At 59.1% G+C, this 22,908-nt stretch overlaps 1 protein-coding gene across 2 annotated transcripts; it reads right to left on the bottom strand.

Annotated features, from left to right (window-relative positions):
- Nucleotides 1–3,813: 3,813 nt before the first annotated feature.
- Nucleotides 3,814–21,186, bottom strand: FTCD (formimidoyltransferase cyclodeaminase). Of its 2 annotated transcripts, none has more exons than XM_044250763.1 (14): nt 21,101–21,186; nt 20,175–20,358; nt 19,344–19,472; nt 18,503–18,591; nt 18,188–18,367; nt 17,054–17,191; nt 16,745–16,876; nt 10,790–10,851; nt 10,270–10,399; nt 10,021–10,182; nt 6,663–6,706; nt 6,306–6,444; nt 5,376–5,479; nt 3,814–4,079 (listed from the first exon to the last, which is right to left on the bottom strand). In XM_044250763.1, the coding sequence occupies exons 1-14, from the start codon at nt 21,152–21,154 to the stop codon at nt 3,833–3,835; spliced, it is 1,794 nt and encodes a 597-aa protein (XP_044106698.1). In that variant the 5' UTR covers nt 21,155–21,186; the 3' UTR covers nt 3,814–3,832. The 2 variants fall into 2 exon arrangements, with proteins under 2 accessions (XP_044106698.1, XP_044106699.1); XM_044250764.1 differs by having other exon boundaries at nt 3,929–4,079; nt 5,384–5,479.
- Between the last annotated feature and the right edge of the window lie 1,722 nt (nt 21,187–22,908).

The following is a 22,908-nucleotide window of genomic DNA, read 5'->3' as shown; positions in this document are numbered from 1 at the left end:
GCCTGCTCTCAGCCTCCTCGTGTCTGTGCTCACCAGGGAACCCCACAGGCGCCAAGGAGCCATTCCGACCACTCACGTGCCCCCGGGACAGCTCACGGTGCCCCACCCGACCCGCTGTCCCGGGGACAGGCGCTGGCCCCCCGCACCACCCCAAGTGTCAAGGCCGGACGGCCTCAACTGTGGGACCCACGACCGTCTGGCTGGCCTTGCGCTTAGAACGCTGTTGGGTCAGTGACGGTCCCTCTAGCCCCAGAGTAAGCCAACGTACTTTCAAAATGTTTGTGGGGGGAGGAGTTACGGTGGAGGAGTAGGGGACCCTGATTTCCTCTGGTGCCCCGAGTCCAGCTAGACAGTTTTCACATGGTTCTGAGCACCTGCACGACCAGTGGAGGTCGGAGAAGGACCTGCTGCCATCCTGCAACCAGGAAAGGAGCCTGTCCGGAGGCGGCGGGAAGCTCCCCGGGAGCAGACCACCTAGTGCAAGCGCGAGCCGCTCCACGAGCCCGAGCACCCAGAGTCCGCCGCCGGGAGGACACCGGAGACCAGCGCAGCAGGCCCCCCCGCAGAAGACCAGCAGGAACCGCGGACAAGGTCACCATCATGCAGACCGCCGGTTGGGTTCTTGGGGAAACCGAATATAGCATTTGTGGTTTTATCGTTCTCGAGTCTTCCAGCTTTATTTGTTTCAGTTATTTTATCAGTTCTTTTTTAATTTTTATACTGTTTTTAATTTTTTGTTTCCTTTCATTGTATTTTGTTTTTGTATACACATACGTTTTTCTTTCCTTTCTATTTTGGAGTCTTGTTTCTTTTAACAAACAGACCAAAATACACCCAGGATCTAGCTTACTGTTTTGTTCTGTTTTATTTCTTGTTTGATTTTTTCTTCTTTTGTTTCTGTTTTCTTCTGGTTTGTTTTGTTTGTATTTTTCTGTTGTTGCTATTTTTGTCATTTCTCTCTCCTTCATCTTTTCTTTTCTGGACATAATGATGAGATGGAGACTCTCACCCCAAAAGAAGGAGCAGGAGGCAGTTCTCACAGGCAGGGATGTGGCCAACATGGAGACAAGTAAGATGTCAGAATTCACAACGGTGATCACAAAGATACTAGCTGTGCTTGAGAAAGGCACAGAAGAGAAATTGCTGGAGAAGTAAAAGAACTAACACCCAATGAGGCTGAAATTAAAACGCTGTTACTAAGGTGCAGTCAAAATGGAGGCTCTTACTGCTGGAGTAAGAGAGGGTCAGTGACCTGGAGAACACATGATGGAAGAGAAGGAAGCTGAAAAACAGAGATAAACGACAGGATCACAAGGGGAGAATTCGAGAGATCAGTGATACCCAAAGTGAAACAGTATTCGAATAATAGGGGTCACAGAAGAGGAGGAGGGGGGCGGGCAGAAGGCTTATTTGAACAAATCATAGTGGAGAACTTCCCTAATCTGGACAGGCATTCGAATCGAGGAGGCACAGAGAACCGCCTCAAAATCAATAAAAATAGGTCAACACCACAAGGTGAAACTATAATAGTGAAACTTGCAAATCTCAAAGACAAATAGAAAATCTTGAAAACAGCTTAGGACAAGAGGTCCTTAACCTACATGGCTAGAAACATAACTTTGGCAGCAGACCTTTCCACAGGGACCTGGTGGGACAGGAAGGACTGGCATGACACACTCAGCGCACTAAATGAGAAAAACATGCAGCCAAGAATACTTTATCCAGCTAGGCTGTCATTGAAAATAGAAGGAGAGATAAAGAGCTTCTGGGACAAACAGAAACTAAAAGAATTTTCAATCACCAAAGCAGCCCTACAAGAAATATCAAAAGGGGTCCTGTAAGCAAAGAGAGATCCTAAAAGTAACATAGACCAGAAAGGAACAGAGATGAGGAACGGTCACCTTACAGGCAACACAATGGCGTTAAACTCCTATCTTTCGATAGTTACCCACAATGTAAATGGGCTAATGCCCGAATCAAAAGTCATAGAGTAACAGTAAATAAAAAAGCAAGACCCAAAGAGATTCACTGTGGACCCAAAGACACCTCGAGATTTAAGGTGAGGGAGCAGAACACGATTTTTCATGTTAATGGACCTCAAAAGAAAGCTGGGGCGGCGATCCTTATATCAGATAAATTAGATTTTAAACCAAAACTGTCATAAGAGATGAGGAAGAATGCTATATCATAATTCAAGGGTCTATAAGATCTAACGGTTGTAAATATCTCTGCCCCTAACATGGGAGCAGCCAACTATATCAACCAATTAATAACCAAATCAAAGAAACACATCGACGATAATCTTTTAACTGTAGGCGACTTTAATGCCCGCCCTCACCAAAACAGACAGGTCATCTAAGCAGTCCAGCAAGGAGACGAGGACTTTGAATGACACGCTAGACCAGAAGGACTCTGAGGTCAGCAAACTGCCATGCTTGCTTCTCCCAAACGGGCCAACAAGAAAACAGGGGTCTGGTCACCACAGAGCAGGGGTGTGGGACTTGGGGGGATTATGTGACGGGGGAGGGTCCCCCAGGACATGGTCATAAATCATTGAGCTGTTGGTCATGGTTTCTGAAGGTTTCTTACATTTCTCAGTGAAATGGTTAAGAAAATACGGGAAAGGATGAGTGAATAAAACCCATTTTGAGTAGGAGTCTCTCTAAATGCCGTTAAGAGAGATGCCCCTGAGAAGTAGAATCGAAACCCAGCCCGGAACCTGCTCTCGTTACACATGAGGGAGGAATTAGGGATGTGCGTTCGCATGTGCTTGTGTCTGCAAAAACGTGGAGTCGCACGAAAGAACACAGCGACTGCCGGAGGAGGGGTGAAAGGCCCGGCGGGGACGGGGTGGCGAGGTGTCCCCATGGAGCCCGGTCAGTCCCGTCTGGGAACACCTGACACGTTGCCTATTTTGGAAGACTAAACCGGGAAAACCTCAGCCTGCGGCTGGCGGTGGCAAGGCCCTCCTGGGGCAGAGCCTACCCACACTCACTCAGGGCTCAGAGCCCCGGGGGTGGCATTGCCTGGGGAACACAGCACCTGCACACAGCCTCCTGGGTGCCCCCGATGGGGCCAGACCCGGCGAGCCCGTGCCCCACCCCCTGCTGCCTTCCGCCTCCTGGAGCTCCCGGGCCTCTCTCAGCCACATGGTCAGCTTCGCAGCAGCATCTGAATCTGGAGCCGGGGGCTCCCCCAGCACACCCCCTCCCATCCTGGCCACCAGGCCCTGTGGCGGGTGCAGGAGAAGGCAGAGGGGCTGTGGGCTGGGAGACAGGGGAGCTGTCCTCCGGGGACCCACATCGCTGGGTCTTGGCCCCCGGACTTCTGCTGAGAGAGAAGCCTGTGGCCGGGGTCCATTCATCCTGTGAGCCCCCGATCTGATGCTTTGTCACCTCCCAGACTGTCAGGGGAACGTGTCCCCTCCCCAGGAATCCCCAGCGCCCCTAGAGCAGCAGACGTTGGCCACAGCCCCCCACGATTCAGGCAGTACTGGCTGCACCTCCTGCCTGCAACTGGATGGGGAAGCCCTGCCATTAGGCAGGGGGCTTCTGTCCCCTGCATGACCCCAGGGCCACCGAGCCGCAGGCGCCTGCCCTGAGCCCTGGGTGCTCCCAGTGACGCAGGGCCCGGCTCAGGCTCCAGCAGCATGTCACACGCGTCTGTGGGACCCTGGAGCCGGTGTGTCACCTCGTGCCGCACCCTCTTGTGCCTGACCACCTCTCCCTGTGCTCACTCATCTCGGGGTCCCCGAGCTCCTGCCCACTGAGCTCAGCCTTTCCCTTCCTCCAGCCCAAACACACCACACAGGCACCGGTGGGTCATGACTTTACTAAAAGCAGCAAGTGACGAGGGGTGAACCTGCCACCCCAAGGGGACCCCAACCCCTGCCTCCGCCCACTCTGGGCCCCACTGGGACCGTGTGTGGAGGCTTCCAGGAAGGGGGAGGGGCACCGAGGGTGGCAGAGTCCACGCAGTCTCCCCGCCTGCCGTCACTCCTGCCGGGCCTCCAGGCTCTCCAGCACCAGCGCTGCCTGGGTCTTGGCTTCCTGCAGGAGGCTGGAGATGCGCAGGCGGGTCTGACAGACACAGGCCCAGGTGTCAGTGTGCCCCCCGCCCATCCCCCACCCCCAGGCCCAGGTGTCAGTGTGCCCCCCGCCCATCCCCCACCCCCAGGCCCAGGTGTCAGTGTGCCCCCTGCCCATCCCCCACCCCAGGCCCAAGTGTCAGTGTGCCCCCTGCCCATCCCCCACCCCAGGCCCAAGTGTCAGTGTGCCCCCTGCCCAACCCCCACCCCCAGGCCAAGGTGTCAGTGTGCCCCCCGCCCATCCCCCACCTCCAGGCCCAGACCCAGGCCTCAGTCAGTCTGCCCCTGCAGCCCACCACCTACCTGCCGGCCCAGGCCCCCTGCCAGCTCCCTGTGCCCTCTGGCCATGCTCCCTGGCCTATCCTCTCTGGGGTGACCCCAAGCCCCCGACCTAGAGCTCCCCAACGCCTCACAGGCCTTTCAGCAAGGACGGGAGGGTCCCTCTCTCTGTCCTGAAGTGGGAGGAGCACTAGGCCCAGACCCCCACCCTCCTAGTCGTCGCACATTAGCCACCACTGCAGAGGGCTGGGCTGTGGCCTCAAGCCCAGAGTGGATTCTCGCAGCCCGTCTGTTAAGTCAGTCCCCACGTGGTCTCCTGGTGGACAGTGACTTCCCTTAAGACCCAAGCTCAGTCCCAAAAAGGCCTTCACTCTGAGCCGTGAGTTTTTCAAGACTGTCACAAAACCAGAGACAGGTGAGTGGTGTCTGAGGCTGGGGAGGGAACGAGGGTCCTCTAATGGGGGGAGGCTTCCTTCGGAGCAAAGAGAATATTCTGGAACATGACAGAGGTGGTGGTCACACGTCGTGAGTGTGCAAGATGCCCAGCTGTACACTTTAAAATGGAGACTCGCCTACACCTCACAGTCACCTCCACAGCCATTAATGGCAAAACCCTAACAGCTGCTGGAGCTAAGGCCATTTCGTGGGTTGGCCCCTGTTCTCGGAGGGCCCGTGCTGCCAGCGCTCAGGGCCTATGCTGGGGGACCCAGCCCTGGGGGGCCCTGCTGGGCAGGTGAGCATGGTGGACAGGCTCGAGCAGGCCAGGGTGCGGCTCCGGTGAGGGCATGGGGGCTCCCCAGTTCCCAGCCAGAGCCCCCCAGGAGGGGAGGTGGAGGTACAGATGACGGCTGCCCCCCCCCCGCCTCCAGCAGCCCCAGGAGGACAGCAGCCCCCGCGGAGGCCAGAGGAACGTCTCATCACATGGACACGCTCCCCAGAGTCGTACCGCAGGGCCGCAGCCCTGAGGACAACGCCCGGGTCCCACCGCAGCCCGGCCCCCATGCCTCACCCGCTCACCTGGTCCTTGAACGCGTCGTCGGTGACGTCCTTCAGGTTGATGAGCACGTTGAAATACGCCCCAAACATGCCCGTCTCCAGGGCCTTGGCCGCCACCTGCAACAGGAGCCAGGAACGGAGCTGGCCGGCCGCACCCCGGACTCACCGCACCCCCTCCGTCCCCCAGGGCCACGGCTGGGGCCCTCACGCCTCATCAGTAGTGCCCCAGGGGTCCCCAGGAGGCACAGGGCCAGCGGAGGCCCTGGCAGGGACGTGCAGAACGGCGGGTTCCAGCCCAGCCCTCCAGACACAGACGACAACCCCAGCCTGACGTCCTCCTCTGAGCGCAGAAAACGGGGTCCTGAGGGAGGTGAGGCCTCCCGGCTTCAGGCCTGGGCTACAGCCCACGTTCCTGGGTCTCCTCCCGGCTTCCCACGTGCGGGCCACGGTGGGGGCAGCTGGTGGGAGCACGGGGCCAGGGACAAACCCAAAACGGCAGGAGCCACTTGAGCCCAGGGAAGGAGCCGCGGGACCAGACACGGCGCACAGCTGTCCTTCTTGGAAAGCCCCACAGCTGTGGGGGCTGAGAGGTCCCCGCGCCCACTCCATGTCCCCGACACACGGGCTGTGCCCCGGGTGCCGTGTGCACATCTGGGGGCCGGCTTCGGGGTTTTCCGAAGGGCAAGGGGCCATGAGGAGGGAATGGGAGAAAGGGAGCTGGAGGAGGGGTGGCCAGGAGGGCCTGAGGCGGCGCCTGGTTCCTTAGTTCTGCCTCTGCCGCCCGCCGGCGCAGCGGAAGCCCTTGCTTCCCACTCCTGAAACTCCTCAAACGGGATCAACAAACGTGCTGTGCTGGCTGAGACTGGCCAAGACCCCCGGGACGCGCTCCGACCCTCCACGCTGCTCCCCCTGCAGCAGGAGCCCGACCCCCTCCGCCCCGTACCTGCAGGTCCGACCGGCAGGCCAGGTTCCCACACAGGGCCAGCTCCTGCAGCGCCGGCCACAGCGAGGCCACCGTCTCTGCCAGCGCCAGGGGCACGGCGACCGCCCGCCTCAGCCCCTCCTGCAGGGCAGCCGCACGCCTGGATCCAAGGGGTTGGTGGTCAGGGTGCAGGACACCCAGGGGCCCCGTGGACCGCCCCCCAGCTCCACCCAGACAGACAGAACCGGGTGGACAACAGGGATGTCATTCTTCTATCACAAACACACTGCCACAGGGGGGTTAGGTGGCTCCAAGGTCAGGGCCGTGGGCGTCCACCATCCGGCGTGGCGCCTCCCCCCCAGCCACCGCGACACTCACCTGTCCCTTTCCTCAGGTGTGCTCTTGGGCAGCTTTGTTGCCTCCTGCCAGGAGAGATCACAGAACCCGTGGGGTGAGCAGTGGCCATGGCCCGGAGCCACACGGAGAGTCCGGGCAGCGTCCACACCCCTGCCCCCGGGGTCAGCACTTCTGCAGGGCAGGGGTGCACCTCCGAGCAGCCCTTTGCAGGGGCCACAGTTTCCAGCAGGCTCCAGGAACTGCAGGGGGACGCCCTCAGGGGCCGGGCTTCCGTCACTGCTTGTGTCAGAGGACACCACCCTCACGGGGTCTCGGGGTTAGCTGAGCGTCCCCTGTCCCCTCCCACCTGAACCAGCTCAGGCCTCTTCCCGTGAGTGGTCACGCGGGCCCCTACACAGGACGGCCCCCTGGCCATGCGCCTACGTCTGTCCAGGCCTCTCCCTCACGCTCTGAAGCCCCATCCTGCCCGTCTGCAGGGGCCCAGGGCCTGGCAGGGTAGGGGCGGGGGGATGTGTCCTTTCTGGATTTGGTTAAATGTCAACAGGCCTGAGAGCAAGGGAGCCCCAGCCCCGCCTGGAACTGCCCTGATCAGCACTGCAACCACGCCTGCTGGTGGACAAAACCATCCGAGCCTCCCAGGGGCTGCCCGGGCCTCTTGGGGCGGCGCACACCTCCCTCCAGGCCGTCCTCACCCACACGGGGTGTTAGTCCTGTCCCCGTGAGGCCGCCTCAGCAGAGCCTCGGGGGTCTCCAATGCATGGATCCGGTCTGGTTTCCACCGGCCGTCCTTCCCACAGTCACGGCGGCATCCCTCGGAGGACGGCCGTCCAGCTGCTGTTAGGTTACCCCAAGCTTTGCTTTCCCCCATCTGGAAACCACTTCTGCCTTTGGCACAAGACGAGGACGCTCCTGTGTTGTTTTCCAGATCTGTACCTTCCTGTTGGCCCGGGAAGGGCAAAGCACAGTGTCCCCTTCACGCATGTCACTGTCCACGGTGCGTCTCCACGTCGTTCTGAACAAGACCTTCGCTGGCCAGCCTTCCCTTCTCCCAGCCTTCTGATTAGATTTCTGTTTTTCTACTTCCCTCCGGGTGTTTCCTACTTATTCCCCCCGTTTCTAATCTGGGGCGGCTAGCCTTCCATGTCCCCTCGATGCCCCTCCAGTCCGCCAGTCACCAGAGCACAGGAGTCTGGGAAGCGCTGCGGGAGACACTCAGTAAGCTCAGGCCGGGGAGGCCCCGTAAACCACAACACGTGCCCCGGGAGGAGCAGGGAGACTCCGGGTTCAAGGACAGAAAACTCAAGGCTGCTCCGTCAGGAACCGGCACGACCCGCGTGGGAAGCAGCCAGCCCGAGTCCCGAGTGGAGCCTGGTCCCGGTGCAGCCCGAGCCCCAGGTGGCGCCGGCAGTAAGGGAGGTCTGAGAGGGAAGGGAGCCCTGCTCTCCCGGAAGGCACCCAACACCAGTGGGCAAAGTGCGAGAGAGGCTCCTGCCATGGTCAGGGAGCAGCGCCACCGGGGCCACCAAGACACAGACTTGTCACATGCATGGCCTGGGGTTCCGGGAAGGAATCCTTCTACGAATCACCCCCACAGGCTGCCCGGTGACAGACATCAGAGGCATGCACAGAGCAGCGTCCCCGGTGCTGACGAAGGGGCCCATGTGCCCCGGTGGGGCTGGCCGGGTGCTGCGACCCAGACGGCCACACATCACACATGGTCCGGGACTTACACAAGTTCGACGGAGGGTTTTGACCTCATGGTGGTGTGAAAGTGACATGTGTTCAGGGGAACCGGTGCTTGGAGTTTGGGATGTGGGTCTTTGCCCAGACTAGCGAAGGGTGGTCCGATCCCAAGACTGGCAGCCGCACGGTCACACTGTTGTTCTGTGGGTCACTCTGGATGTGGTGTTTGGTCAGTACAGAAGCTTTTCAACACTCCCTCATAAGATAGGCCATGTGCAAGATAGGCAATTGTGCCTATCAACACTCCCTCATAAGATAGGCAATTGTGCCCAGCTGTCACAAACGGGAAGTGTTCTCAGCAACTGAAGGCAGGCCGGACAAACTGTAATGTGCTGTGTACTGGGTGTAGTAAATGCATATCTGCCTTTCAGTATTTTTAGCTTATGGAGCGTGTATCGGCCGCTACTCCACTGTAAGTCAGGGTAGATCTGTGTGTGTTGTGTCTAGTGCCCATAGAGAGAGATCTCTAACAGAACGTCAAGGGACAAGCCCAAGAGGCAACCTAAGAATGCATGTGATGCCATTTGTGCAAGAAATGAGGAGAAAAAGGCAAATTGGATCTATGTCAATACAATAAACATCTCAGGGTGCATGCCCTATGTGCCTATTTGGGGCATGCAGGGGTGCGGCAGGAGGCAGGACCCAGGGACCCCTCATCCGCTATCCTCCTGTCCTTGTGAATTTAGAACCACCTGAAGGTTTTGCCTACTTTAAATAGCAAATAAATGAAATTTAAGTCTAGAAACACAAAAGGTGACCAGTCTCTCTACCTCCCACCCAGAGGCCGTGGGTTTTAGCTCCAGGCAAGACTCTGATGGTTCCTGTCTGGATACAGCCTTCCCTTGGGGATGCACGGCATGCCCCGGAGGTCACCGGTGTTTGTCAGAGCCCTGACTTCCCTTTACTGAAGTCCGGCCCGCGAGGCAGCTCTGCCTGTGGCCTGGGGTGCAGCCGGTGGCCCTGAGCTCACGTGTCTCCCGGAGCCTCTCCCCAGAACGGCTCTGGGACACAGACGCACGGCGGGGCTCGGTCCTGGGCTCGCGTCTCGGCTCCTGCTGAGAGTGCCCCGTCCCCTGCCCTGGGCTCTGAGCTACGCCCCCTCCCTGTCGCCCACTGCCGGACACGCAGCCTCCCTCTCGGGTGGGAGAGCAGGTTCCGACCTGACCGGCCTGTCGCGTGGAGAGTTCCCAGTTCTCCCCGTGGTCCTCTCTTTGTCTGGTGGCTGGAAAGTCTTCTCCAGCCTCTGAGACCGTCAGTCACTGGTGCTCCCCTGAGGGTCTCCGCGGCCGGTCCGGCCGGGGTCGGGAGGTCCGGCCGCCGGCCCAGTGGCGGGACTCAGAGGCAGCTGGAGATGGGGCGCCGAGGCCGGCGGACCCTCGCTCCCTCCCACCCCACCCGGCCGCTGCCCTGGAGGACCGCGCGGGCCCACGCCCGGGCGTAGAGGGGTGGGAAGGGGGCGAGAGTGGCCGCCCGCCGTCCACTCCCTCCAGCCTCCCCTGCTCCCCACACTCCTGTGCCTGCCACAGCGCCCGCCCTCCCCGCCCGCTCTCCGTGACCCCAGGGGACGCCCCCGCCGTCCGCTGACCCCGTCTCCCCCGGGCTCCCGCGGGCTGGTGGGGTCCCTCTGAGCACCCACCAGGTAGGCCTGGAAGGCCCGGGCGTCGGCGTCCACCAGCGCCGTCAGCTCGGCCGCGGCCGCGTGGAAGGGCGGGATCAGACGCCGCACGGTCGCGTCCAGGTGCTCGAACTGGCGCCGCCCGTAGGTCATGAGGCCGGCCATGGAGGCCAGCGCGGCGCCCTGGGCGGAGAGGAGCCGTGCGTGGGGCTCGGGACCCCAGGCCAGGCGCCCTCGGGCCGTCCTCGGCCGAGCCGCCCTCGCACTCACCATGGCTGCGCAGGCCGCTGCCACGGAGCCGCCCCCTGGGGCCGCGGAACGGGCGCCCACCTCACGCACAAAGGCACGCAGGGGCTTGTCCGCCAGGCTCTGCCCAGGCCCGCCCTCGGGGACCAGGTACCTGTGGGGAGGGGCCGGCCCAGCGAGGCTCAGGGGGTGTGGGCGGCAGGGCCAGGGGATGGGGCTTCGGGGGACAGGGAGTAGAGGGCGGGGCCAGGGTCACTACCGCCAGGCAGTGAGGGCAGGGCTGGCTCAGACCCTGGTCCCTGACCCCACGCCTCTTCCCACACATGCCCTCTCCAACATGCTGGAGGGGACACGGTCCCGGGGTGCAGAGTGGCCACGACCACGCAGAAGCCCCATGATGATACGTGTCTCACTGTGTCCCCCCAACTGGCCCCCAGCCTCGTGGCTGGCACAGACACCCTGGTGTTTGCTGATGAAGAAGTGACCACACAGAAGGCTCTGGGAGGGCGGCAGCAGGTCTCTGGGGAGGGGGGCAGATGCTCACTCGATGATCCGCTCCTTAGGGTTGAAAGGGGACAGAGAGTCCAGGCCCAGCCGGCTCACCACCTGGAAGGAGAGGCTGGTGATGAAGAGCCATGTAGCCCCCAGCCCCGAGGCAGGCCACTGCACCATGGGGTCCCACCTGAGTCACGGTGGCGTCCCTGCTCTGGTCCCCCGTGTGTGGGGAGCCAGGCCCAGCAGGCCGCACGCCCACCCACCAGGAGCTTGTGAGCGCCCGCTTCTGGGAAAGCCCCCAGCCCAGGGCAGGCCGCCCCCCAGACTGTCCCCCCATCTTCCCCAGAGGGAAGCCGATCCAGGGAGAGGAGGTGCCCTCATTCCCTGCCACAGGCGTCCAACAAACAGCACCGTACACTGAGCCCATCTCTGAAAGGGACCTACGAAACTACCCCTTGGACAAGATTCCTCATGCTTTGGGGGTCAGTTCTCACAACTCTTAAAGCCCAGGAGCTGCCTGACTGACCTAAACATAAGATTTGTTCTATGAGGCAAAATGGATTTTACCTAAATTCAAACTAACGTTGGAACAATCTCCATTTGAGATTAGAGTTTTTTCCACCAAAACGTGCTCAAAACACTTTACGGAGCTGTGGGCCAGCGGCCCGGTCCGGCACGTCCTGCGCCAAGCAGGCTGTCCACAAAACTGGCAAGTGGCAGGGGCTCCTTGACAGAAACAAGCCAGCAGAGTCCCCGGGGGCGGGGGTGGCCCGCAGGTCTCCCCGAGGACACAGAGGTGGGTCAGAGCACCTCCCCAGAGCCCACCAGAGGTCTTCAACAAGCAATAAAGCAAAGCCGTCCTGGCCCAGAAGACCTCAAAAAGACAGACATTGAAACATGAATTTAAATGCCTCGCTAAGTTGGCAGAAAGTAAAGGCGCTCGTTTAAGGCCAGAAATTACCCAAAATGGAACCAGACAGGCCTGCTCACGCTACGCTGGGCCCACCCTGGGACATCTGAGAGCCTCTGCCGGCCCCTCATGAGCAGGGAGGTCTCGAGTCCCGAAGGATGAGCCCAGAGTGGAAGCTCCTGAAAGGTGACCTCCCCAAGGATGAACTAGGATTTAAAAAAACAAAAACAAAAACTACTGAAGGATACTTCTCAGTTTCTGCCTTCCCTTTGGCGAACTAGGAAAAACACTTCCTGGGAATTCTAACCACAAGCCACGCTGAGAGGATGTGGGCCACAGTCCACACAGAACTCTCTACCTGTGTAGTTCCAAAGCTCCAAACTGAGTCTGGGGGCCCCTGGGTGATCAGGTGCCCGAGACCTAACAGAGGCAAATCCAAACTTTAAATCCAAGTGTCCAAAATTACCACAGATAAAGTTGCAAAGAACCTGCACGCACAATCAAAAATCACAAAATCACAAAGAAGCAAGTCACTGTCAGAAAGTCAACAGATGTAGCAATTGGCAAAATCAGACCTTCAAAGACTGCACATATCAGACCTATCAGGGAAAGAATATAAAATGACAGGTTAAGAAATACAGGAGAGCATCAAACACATTAAAAAATAATAAATAAATGTGGGAGAGATAAAGGCATTTTTTTTTCCAGTATGGTACTGACACAAAAACAGACACATAGATCAATGCAACCGAAGAGAAAGCCCAGAAACGGACCCTCAACTCTATGGTCAACTCATCTTTGACAAAGCAGGAAAGAAGGCCCAATGGAAAAGAATGTCTTCAACAAATGATGTTGGGAAAATTGGACAGCCACATGCAGAAGAATGGCCTTGGACCACTTTCTTACACCATACACAAAAATGGATCCAAAATGGATGAAAGACCTAAATGTGAGACAGGAATCCATCCAAATTGGAGAGGAGGACACAGGCAGCGACCTCTGTGACCTCAGCCACAGCAACTTCTCTCTAGACACGTCTCCAAAGGCAAGGGAAGCACGGGCAGAAATGAGTTATTGGGACTTCCTCAAGATCAAGAGCTTTGGCACAAAGCAAAGGAAACAGTCAATAAAACCAAAAGACAAGTGACAGAATGAGAGAAGATATTTGCAAATGACATATCAGATAAAGGACTAGTATCCAAAATCTATAAAGAGCTTATCAAACTCAACACCCAAAGAACAAATAATCCAATCAAGAAATGGGCAGAGGACATGAACAGGCATTTCTGCCAAGAAGACATCCAGACGGCCAACAGACACGTGAGAAAGGGCTCCACGTCCCTCGGCATCAGGGAAATACACGTCAGAACCGCAGTGAGATCCCACCTCACACCGGTCAGAACGGCTAAAATCAACACGTCAGGAAACGACAGATGCTGGCGAGGTGCGGAGAAAGGGGGGCCTCCTGCACGGCTGGCGGGAACACAAGCTGGCGCCGCCGCTCTGGAAAACAGCACGGAGCGTCCTCGGAAAGTTGGAAATAGAGCTGCCCTACGACCAGCCATCGCACTAACGGGTATTTACCCCAAAGATGCAGATGGAGTGACCCGAAGGGGCCCCTGCCCCCCAGTGTTCACAGCAGCGACGCCCACGACAGCCGGACTGCGGGAAGAGCCCGGACGTCCGTCGGCAGATGCACGGACGGAGAGGACGGGCTTCGTCTACACAAGGAATGTGACTCGGCCATCAGAAAGGGACACGTCCTGCCCTTGGCCTCGGCGTGGATGGAACTGGGGGGGACTGTGCGGAGCGACATCAGTCCGTGAGAGAAAGACAATTATACGATCTCACTCGTAGGTGGGATTGAAGAAACAAAGCAGAAGGACATAGAGGAAGGGAACCTCTCGGGTTAGAGAGACAGAGACAAACCGTGACAGACACTTAACTCCAGGAAACAAACTGAGGGTTGCTGGAGGGGAGGGGGTGGGAGATGGGGAAACGGGGGGGGGCGTTCAGGAGGGCACGTGATGGAAAGTGCACTGATGAATCACTAAATTCTACCCCAGCAACTATTTATACATACATGTTAACTAAATTGACTTTAAATAAAGAATTATTTAAAAATACATATCTGTAAAGGCAATGCATTGAAACTAGTCAAGGCATTTTTTAATATTTGTAACATAAATAAAAACATGCATTGGTTAACACTTGTACACGTTACTTGTTAAACTTTGTGAATAAATTGTGTTTCCTGAGGGGGGAAAAGGAAAGCATTTTCTTTTAAAAAAAGGGCTAAGTTAGAAAACCATTACTGGCAGCTAAAACATACGGCTGGAATGTCAACAGAAACAGGGCGTCTGCATATCCGTCCCCAGCCACACGCTACGAAAGGAAAAGCTGCAGGAGTAAGAGCATCTTGAACCCAGGACCCAGGGAGAGGACCGGCCTGACCTGGGCTCTGAGGACGGCACATCCCACCTCCTCCCGCCCCGTCAGGAGCCCACAAGCCCAGAAGTTGTCAGACCTGCGCAAAGCCACTTCCTTTCCTCTTAAACTGCTTCAAGGTCATTGAAGGGCAAGGGCAGAAGGAGCTGCTCGCAGTTAAAGGCAACAAAAGTCGAGGCAACGAAGGACTGCCACGGGGTTGGGTGCCGGGTGAGAAGGTAAGTAGCTCCGTGGGGGTGAGGCAGACACGGGCGACATTTGGTTCTGGTCTGCAGATGAGATGCTACAACTGACGCTGAATTTCCTGATTTTGATCACTGTACTGGGGTTGGGCAAGAGAAATGTCCTTGTTCTTAAGAAATAAAACCTGAAGAGTTGGAGGTAAAGTGGTACACTGTCTTTAACCACTCTGAAGTGGTCCAAAAAAATATATGACAATGTGTGGTTACAGAGCGAGAATGAGACAGTGAACAGGGGATGCCAAGCAGTGGACAGTCGGGAGCTCGTGCGGGGGCTCCCGGCACCGTTGCAGACCCCGGCACCGTTCCAGACTCCCGGTACTGTTCCTACACCTTTGCCGCGAGCAGAGAATTACAGCAACATACAAAATTCACACAAAATTTTGTAACAGCTACAAGAACAGACCTGGCCGTGAACCGTATCAGCAGCTTAGAAGCGAGGCTGGAGAAAACCACAGTGAGTGTCGGGGACAAAGTTACTGGACTTTGAGGGCACAGAGGGGTCCTTCAGGAGTCAGGGAGTAAAACATGTCCCTGGAGATCGGGAAGATAAGCAGACTTGGACCTCCCACGGGTCATTTGATTCCAGAAGGTGGTAAAGATGTGTTTGCAGGAGTGCTTGGGGGGCTCAGTGGGTTAAGCCTCTACCTTCGACTCAGGTCATGATCTCAGGGTCCTGGGATCAAGCCCCACATTGGGCTCTCTGCTAGGCGGGGAGCCTGCTTCCTCCTCTCTCTCTGCCTGCCTCTCTGCCTACTTGTGATCTCTCTCTCTGCCAAATAAATAAATAAATTTTTTTCTTTTAATCTGCTTGATGGTGAGGTTCAGGCAACATACAAGTAGGAACAGAGATGACCTCGACTGTGTGCAGAGCTAGGTTCCACATCTGTGGGTATTTAGGACATGTGGCACATTTACAGAAGGTAAATGTCGTCCAACGGACCACAGAGAACCGCAATACTACAGCCTGAGTCTAGAGCAGAGACGAAGACCTCTCACAGGACTGCACTGATAACCTCGACTGTCTTCCCCAGGAGACAACAGACACTGTCTGACGTTCATAAGGAGCAAATGAATTGAAGTATGTCATTTAAACTTCATAATTTAACCACCTAGAACTAATAAATGAATTCAGCAAGGACGCAGCACACGAAGTCAACACACAGAAGTCCGCGCATTTCCATGCACTAAGGAGAGTTCTCTGAAAAAGGAATTGCAGAACCCACTGCCTTTACAGTAGCGTCGGGAAGAGTGAAATAGTTGGGCCTTCATTAACTTAACCAAGGAGGTAAAAGACTTGTACAATAAAATGTACAAAACATTGCTGAAATAAATTAAAGAAAATGTAAATAAACAGAAAACCCATGCTCATGGATTGAAACACTTCCTCTGTTACGACGGCTCCCCAAAGCGATGCACAGAATCAGTGCAGTCCTTCTCAGAGCCCTAATGGAGTTTTTGGCAGGCACAGAAAAACCCATCCTGGGCTATGATGGCTACATAACATTATGACATACTTAATATCAACAACTGCATACCTACATGATGGTTAAGATGCCAATTGTGTATTTTACTACAAAAGAAAAAAATTGAAAAAAAATTTAACCACCAAAAGAGCTACCAATCCCCACTAAAAACTACTGTAGCAAAAAAAAAAAAAAGAAGAAGAAGAAGAAAGAAAGAAAAGAAAAGAAAAGAAAAATCAGGAAATAGAAAAGAAAGAATATATGTAAGTCAATGCTAAGTAGGTTTATTTTCTCATTTCCATAGCAGGCTGTCAGTGCACTGATAAAAATTGATAGATTAAATTATATATTTGAAAATTCGGGTAAAATTTTTTTAAAAAATTTAAAACCAATAAATCAAAAACAGGAGTAAGTATATTACGTTATTAAGCTGGAGAATAACCACGCCCGACAGCATGGAGGCCGGGAAGCAAGAGATGTGTTTGCTGAATCAGGAGACACAAACCCAAGCACCAAACACTTTCCGAGAAATCCATCCCCGGCGCGTTGGGGAGGAGTTCCAGCTAAAGTTGGGACAATGGCACCAGCTTCTAAATAACCCGTCACTGTCCGCGGACGGACCCACACCGCCGCATCCCAGAGCGGGCACGGGGCGGCCGCGGGAGTCAGGCACACCCCCCTCCTCCAGCACAGACACCAGAAGGTCCGGGGGCAAGTGGCATGTGTCCCCTCCAAGGAGCTTCTGCAAGACCGAACATCTTCTAGAGGGTAGAGAACTGCCCCCGTCCCCTGGCACGGTAAGAGCGCCATGTCGTCTAAGCACCGACACTAAGAGGAGGAGGAGTGGGGCCCGGCCGGCAGACAGGGTGCCCCAGGCCTGCCCCCGGAGCCTCGGGCTTGCTCCCGTCCACCGCTGGCCCCCCACCGGGAGCCCAGCTCACCAGCCTGACGCGGTGCTCCTCCTCCAGGAGGAAGAGGTTCTCCTTCTCGCAGTAGAAGGCGGCAGCATCCAGGAGGGCCTTCAAAGGCACCAAGCCCACCAGCTGGGAGCCCACCACCGGAAGGCTCAGCTCCTGCAGGGGTCCAGTGACATCCGTGTCTGCGCGAGCTGGACTTGAGATGCCCTGAAGGGTGTCCTGGGGACCCGCCCTGCTCACCGGGAGCGACTTCACCCCAGCTGGCAGGGACACCCACTCTGCTCCCCTGCAGAGGGACCCCCGCAGCCAGCAGGGGACGCATGTCCTGCTCACCTGGGCTTCTCTGCAGGCCTCCTCGTAGACGGTATGCAGTGCTGTGACCTCAAAGTCCAAGAGATTTGTGGACACTTGGGCCACGTTCTTCTCATCCAGGTACCAGCCAATGCCCTGAACCTTTTTCAGGCGTCCTGGCTGCAAAGGAAAAGTCTTCCCCAGCTCGGGCCCTGCCCAGCCCCTCCTGCCACCTGCATGGAAACCCACTTGCACCCTGCCCCCCAAAGCTGGCTGCACGGGTCCCTTCCTGCACAGACGCCATGGCCCGCGGGTCCTGCAGGGCTGCCCGGCCGGCCGACTGGGGGCCCTCCTCACGCTCCAGAGTTGTTTTCTGTGCCAGCTGGGGAGAGACCCTCCACCACAGGGAAAGTGAGGCACAGGCGCAGGCCAGCATCTACCCCCACCATGCCCTGGGAGCCTGCCTGGGTCACCCCCACCCTCCCATAAACTCCTGGGCTCTGTCCCTGCCGTTCCTCCCTCAACCCAGGGCCCAGCTCTCTGCTCCTCACTCCTGGGGCTGGCGCAGCCCCCCTGAGCAGGGACCTCCCGCCCTTGAACTCCGCAGGAACAACAAGAAGGCTCTGGGTTCTCCCTCCTCGTAGGTCGCGCTTACACACCACGGCCTGTGCTGCCAGGAAGCCAGGCTCCTGGGGCCTCAGCGGTCTGGCAGGACCCAGGTCCCTGGGTGGGCAGGGGGTGCGGGGGGCCTGACAGGCAAGATGTCACCCCACCTCCTTCACCAGGTGTCCCTGGGTCTGTGGGTCCAAATCACACTTTCTGCAAGACCAGTGCTCAAACTAGGGGACGGCCACCTGCAGACGTGGGGGGTCAGGGCCCCGGGCCCCGGAGGTTGGGGGACCCTGGAGTTCCTGGGGGCACCTGGGGCTCAGCAGCTGCGTTCCTATTGGAATGGGAATCCACAGTATTCCACCCGTAGTTCCAGCCGTGCCTCCTGCCGCGGACATGTCCTTTACTCGTGTCCCCCTCGAACGCCAGAGCCCCCCCTCCTCACCCACTCGTCACGGGCCTCAGGCTGGGCTGGTCAGCAGGTCCACACCAGGGCTCTGTCCCGGGAGCCCCTCAGGCTTCCTCGGACACGGGGCCACGCCCCCGTGGGGACAGCAGGCTGCTCACCTTGTCCTTCCCACGGCCCTGCTCCCGAATGTTGAGGGCGATGCGGTGGGCCTGCTCCTTGGTGCTGAGCAGGTTGATGTTGAACGCAATGAGGAACTTCCGCGCCCCCGTGACAGTGGCCCCCCAGCTGGGGACGAAAGAGCTGGGGCCGAAGTCGGGTGCCCATTCGGCCTGCTTGAGCTGTGGGGAGACTCGGCCTAGGCTGCGGTGTCCCCCGCAGGAGGGACGCCCCGCCCAGGTCAGGAGAGGAGGAGGGCGCCCACCCTTCCCGGCTCGAGCCCTCCCCCCCGCCCACCCTGGTGAGGAGACGCGCACCTTCTCAGGGAGGGCCTCATACTCCCCAGCCCGGATGGCCGGCAGGGTCCGGCGACTGGCTGTCCGCGCCGCCTCCCCGTACAGGTACACTGCAAGGGGTCTGGCCGGTCAGGGCCCCAGCCGGCGGGCCGCCCAGAACCCCCACTCCCGGCGGAAAGACGAGGCAGCCGCTCCTGCCAGCCCCAGCCTGGGCGGCCACCCTCCCCCGCTCCCCCGGGTCCCATCTCGCTGCACCTCATGGGATGGGGGCGGGTGGTCACGGCTGGACACTCCTCTGCCCACCCAGGGGCAGGGCAGGCCCCCCCACGGCTCCCCTGCCCAGATGTCCCCCAAAAAGAGATCACCGAGATTTTAAGAGTTAGAAGTAGATGTTTGGGATGGAAGCATGTTATTCTTCCTTTCTAAAGAGTATTTTCATTGTACGATAAATAGGACCACAAATTAAGAAGCAGAGAGAGAAGAAAACAAAACTCACCACAAACTCCCAGTGTCCCCCCAACAACAGTGACGGCGTAGGGGACACTGGCCTGTAACCGCAGGGGTGGGGTTTGGGCCTGTCTGCCCCAGCCCGGGCCCCGCGAGTGTAGACCCTGCACTGCGCACACACCTTGTCCCCCGCTTGCCTCCGTTTGTCTCAGGTTAATAATTTCCTGATTCAGTTAATTCCCCGAAGGGAGCTCAGTCCACTAGGAAGCAGGGACTTGGCTTCGCGGGGCAGCTGGGCCTCCCCGGCGGCCGGGAACACCGCACACCGGGCCCGCCCTTTGCAGAAAACCCGCGGGCGCAGCCGGGCGGTGAGGGGGAGCCCCTGCCACGGTGGGGTTCCCTTTCAGGCTCTCACCTGGCACAGCCAGCTCCTCCGCCAGCCGCTGGCCGAAGGCCTGGGCACAGAGCACACAGTCGTCCATGCTGACGCCCCTCACAGGGACGAAGGGGCATACGTCCAGGGCGCCCATCCGAGGGTGCTCCCCTGCACGGAATGGGGGCTGAGGAAGGGTGGCCGGGAGCCGGGGGGCCCGGGCATGGGCTCGGGGGGCTTGTGGACCCCGGCCTCCCTGCCCCCAACCTGCCATCCATGCCCACAGCCGGCTGGTCCCGCTGACCCCAGGGCCCGGGGGGAAGCAGCCGCCAAGCACTTCGGCCTCAGTGGAAAGCCCCGTCTCCCCTCAGAGCCACGCAGCCCTGGTCAGCGCGGCCGAGCTGAGAGGCCAGTGCGACCGCCTCCCGCCGCCCCAGCCTCCCTCCCCCGCAGCCTCCGGAGCGCCCTCCTCACACGCTGACCGTCCTCCGCCCCGGGAGCTCTGGCTCAGACACGGGTTTTCTGACCCCCACAGGGGCCTGACCTCCCCCGCCCCCAGCGGCCAGAGCCCCTGCCCTTTGGCCTGTCCACCGACCTTTGACCCCGCCTGCCACAGCAGAAGTGTTTGGTTCTGCAGCTGCTGACAGGCCTGGCTCCGAGTCTTGCTCCCTGACCCCCGGCGCCCCCGGCCCCCCAGCGGGATGGCTGAGCCTCACTGCCCGTGGCTCCTGGGCACCCCGAAACACGGAGGGGGGCTCCACGGACCTTAGCCTGGCCCCGTGGCCCTGTGGGTGCGCCTGACCGGCAGGGTCTCCGGGGTCCTCCAGGGCAGGCTCACGGCCGGGCCCCACACCCCGTGCGGAGGACCCTCACCTCTGTGCTCGCTCATGTCAATGAGCCGGAAGGCCGCCCGGGCGGCATTGAGGGCACCCTCCACCACGTCCTCGGGCGCCCCCACGAACGTGTAGACAGTGCGGTTGGTGGAGGGGCCGGCGTCCACGTCCAGCAGCACGCAGCCCGGGGTCTGCGCCACAGCGCGGGAGATGGCGTCAATCACCTGCGGACAAACGCCCGACCCGGTGCCTCAGTTTCCCCACGGAAAAAGGAGCAGGAGCTTCAGGCGTGGCCGTGCCTCTCTTGCCGCCCCCAACCTCCACCCAGACTTGGGCCTCAGGAGCTGGTCTGAGCATCTGGGAAACCCTCCAAGAGCACAAGCCCAGGGAGGCCCTGCACTGAGCTGTGCTCAAGAGGGAAGCAGGCAGCACCGTCCGGGAGAAACCGAGGCAGGGATCGGAAGCTGGGTGGAGGGGCTGCTGGTGCTCCAAGAAGGCGACCCGTAGGCCACAGTCACAGAGGGTCAGCGCCCTGGCCCCCCAAGTGGGCCCCAGTGGTAGCAGCTGCACTAGGGAAGGGGCACAAAAGGCCCAGAACCTTCTGAGGTGGTCGGACAGCCCCGTGGTCGGGAGCAGGGCTCCGTGGCCCTCAGTGGCCTGCACCAGCTCCATAGGCCTCAGCATCCTCCGAGATAATGGGGAGAATAGCAGAGCCCACCCGATAAGGTTTGGGGTTCAACAGCCCTGTGACCCGGCCCCAGGGCCAGGACCCCTGCCCAAATGTGCACCCCCCAGTCTCTTCCTCACCCCTGCTCAGCCGCTCTGAGCCCCTGCACTCCTGGGGCTCCTCCCCGTGGTCCGACCACAGGAGGCAGTTCATTCCAGAGAAGAGACTCCCCAACCCCACGCCAAGCACACCCCTTCCTCCTCGCCCCAAGCCCTGTGCCCAGCTGCCCCTGCACTCACCTCCTGGTTGTTCCCCTCTGAGAAGTTGGGGACACATTCCACCAGCTGGGACATGGTCTGGGCCTGGATCCTGGAGCTCCTCTCCCAGGGCCGACACAGGGGAGGAGGGGCACTGCCCTCCAGTGCCTTTATCCACCCTCCGGGCCCTCCCACCGGCTGGGCTGCTGATTAACCACCAGTCACGGCAAGGAGGGACCGGCCCCAGTCCCCGTGCAAACACGAGCCCCTGTGAGCCAGACCATGGAGGCGGAGGGACCCTCCCACCCGGCTGGGGCCAGCTCCCTTGAAAGCAGCACAGGAGATCAGGACCCTCGGTGGGAGGGGGTCGGGGGACGTCCTCCCGGGGTGGAAGACTCAGGTCAGCCCAGGCTCCAATCCCAGGCGACTCAGGGCGTGCTGGTGGTTCTTCCTATGACCCTCCAAGTGACCCTGAAGTGACCCTCCTTGTCACCCTCCAGTGACCCTCCATATGACTCTCCAGTGACCTTCCAGGGACCCTCCATGTGCCCCTCCAGTGACCTCCTAAGTGACCCGCTGAATCTCTTCATGTCAGCTTGTGATGAGCACAGTCGGGTGTGAGGCCCCCAGGGGACGCGGCTCTGGGCAGAGGTCAGCTCGCCTCAGTCAGGCAGGAGAGTGGGGGAGGGTCGAATCTGGCCCTGCAGGGTGAGTGGTCTCCCAGCCCTGGCCACTCTTCCCCGAGGACACAGGTCCTCCCAAAGGGCTGATGTGCCCAAGCCAGCAGCCCAGGGCCCTGCGCCCAGAGAGCCCCGCTGGGTCAACACTGTCTTGAATGGGGTGGGCGTTCCCGGTCTCAAAGCTTCCTAACACATGGCCGCCCCAGCAGGGTATGGACGCCTCAGACCCAAGTTCAGCTCCGTCCGCCTCTCGGGCGCTCTTATTACCCTGCAGACCCGCCGGGAGGCAGACCATTTCCCATCTGTTGTCCTCCCCGTACAGGCACCCAGACAGCCGTGGCCGGGCAGGGCGGCCACACGGCGCAGGGGACCCCCAGCCGTGTGGGCCTTGGGACCCCGCCCCACCCCGGCAGCCGCCACTGCAGCAGCCAGATAAGCCCAGAGACCCTCGAAGGCTAGGGACAGCCGGGTCCTCTCTCGCCGGCTCCCCTGGGAGAACACAGGACAGCTCTTCCACTTCTAGGTCCCACACAGGGGTGGGGAGCCTCGGCAGGACCTGGCGGACAGCAAAGGCCCCACAAAAGTGTTCTTCCAAACCCGGGTTGCAGCACCGAGGCTCACCACGGAGAGCCTGCCTCCCAGCGGCGCCCAGAAGTGCCCACCGTCCTGTCTCCGACAGACAGCCCTGGTGACAAAGTTGTGGTGCTCCCCACAGGCCGCCAGCCTGGCAGAGGCCCCTAGCTGGGGGTTGGTATCGGAGGCTGGACGGGGAGAATGGTGTCGGTTAGGGATTGAGCGGTGCCCAACCCCACAGTCATATGTTGAAGGCCCGACCCCCAGCACCTCAGAATGCAGCTATATTTGGAGACAGGGTCTTTAAAAAGGTAATAAAGCTAAAATTATGCCTGTCATAGGGTGACCTTAATCTCCTCCGACCGGTGTCCTCATAATGAAAGGAAATCAGGACACGGGCTCAGGAACAAGCATGTGAGGACAAGGGAGAAGACGGCATCCACACGCCCAGGAGACGGTCTCAGGAGGAAGCGGCCGCAGGAACCCCTCGACCTGGGACATCCAGTCTCCGTGTCACCTGAGCCACACTGCTCCGGCTGCCCAAGCTGACGAGAGCATATCTTAAGGTGCTGGGACCTCTGGGACACACGAGGCGGT

Source organism: Neovison vison, chromosome 6 (genome assembly GCF_020171115.1).
Source record: "Neovison vison isolate M4711 chromosome 6, ASM_NN_V1, whole genome shotgun sequence".
NCBI lineage: Eukaryota > Metazoa > Chordata > Mammalia > Carnivora > Mustelidae > Neogale > Neogale vison.
Note: the sequence above shows the minus strand (reverse complement) of the source record. Positions and strands in the feature narration are given on the sequence as shown.

Coding starts and splice junctions, on each gene's coding strand:
- FTCD (XM_044250763.1), bottom strand. CDS start 21,154: ATGTCCCAGCTGGTGGAATGTGTCCCCAACTTCTCAGAGGGGAACAAC. Junction 6,707..10,020: donor GGGCCTTCCAGGCCTACCTG/GTGGGTGCTCAG, acceptor CTCTCCTGGCAG/GAGGCAACAAAGCTGCCCAA. Junction 6,445..6,662: donor ACACCTGAGGAAAGGGACAG/GTGAGTGTCGCG, acceptor CCTTGGATCCAG/GCGTGCGGCTGCCCTGCAGG.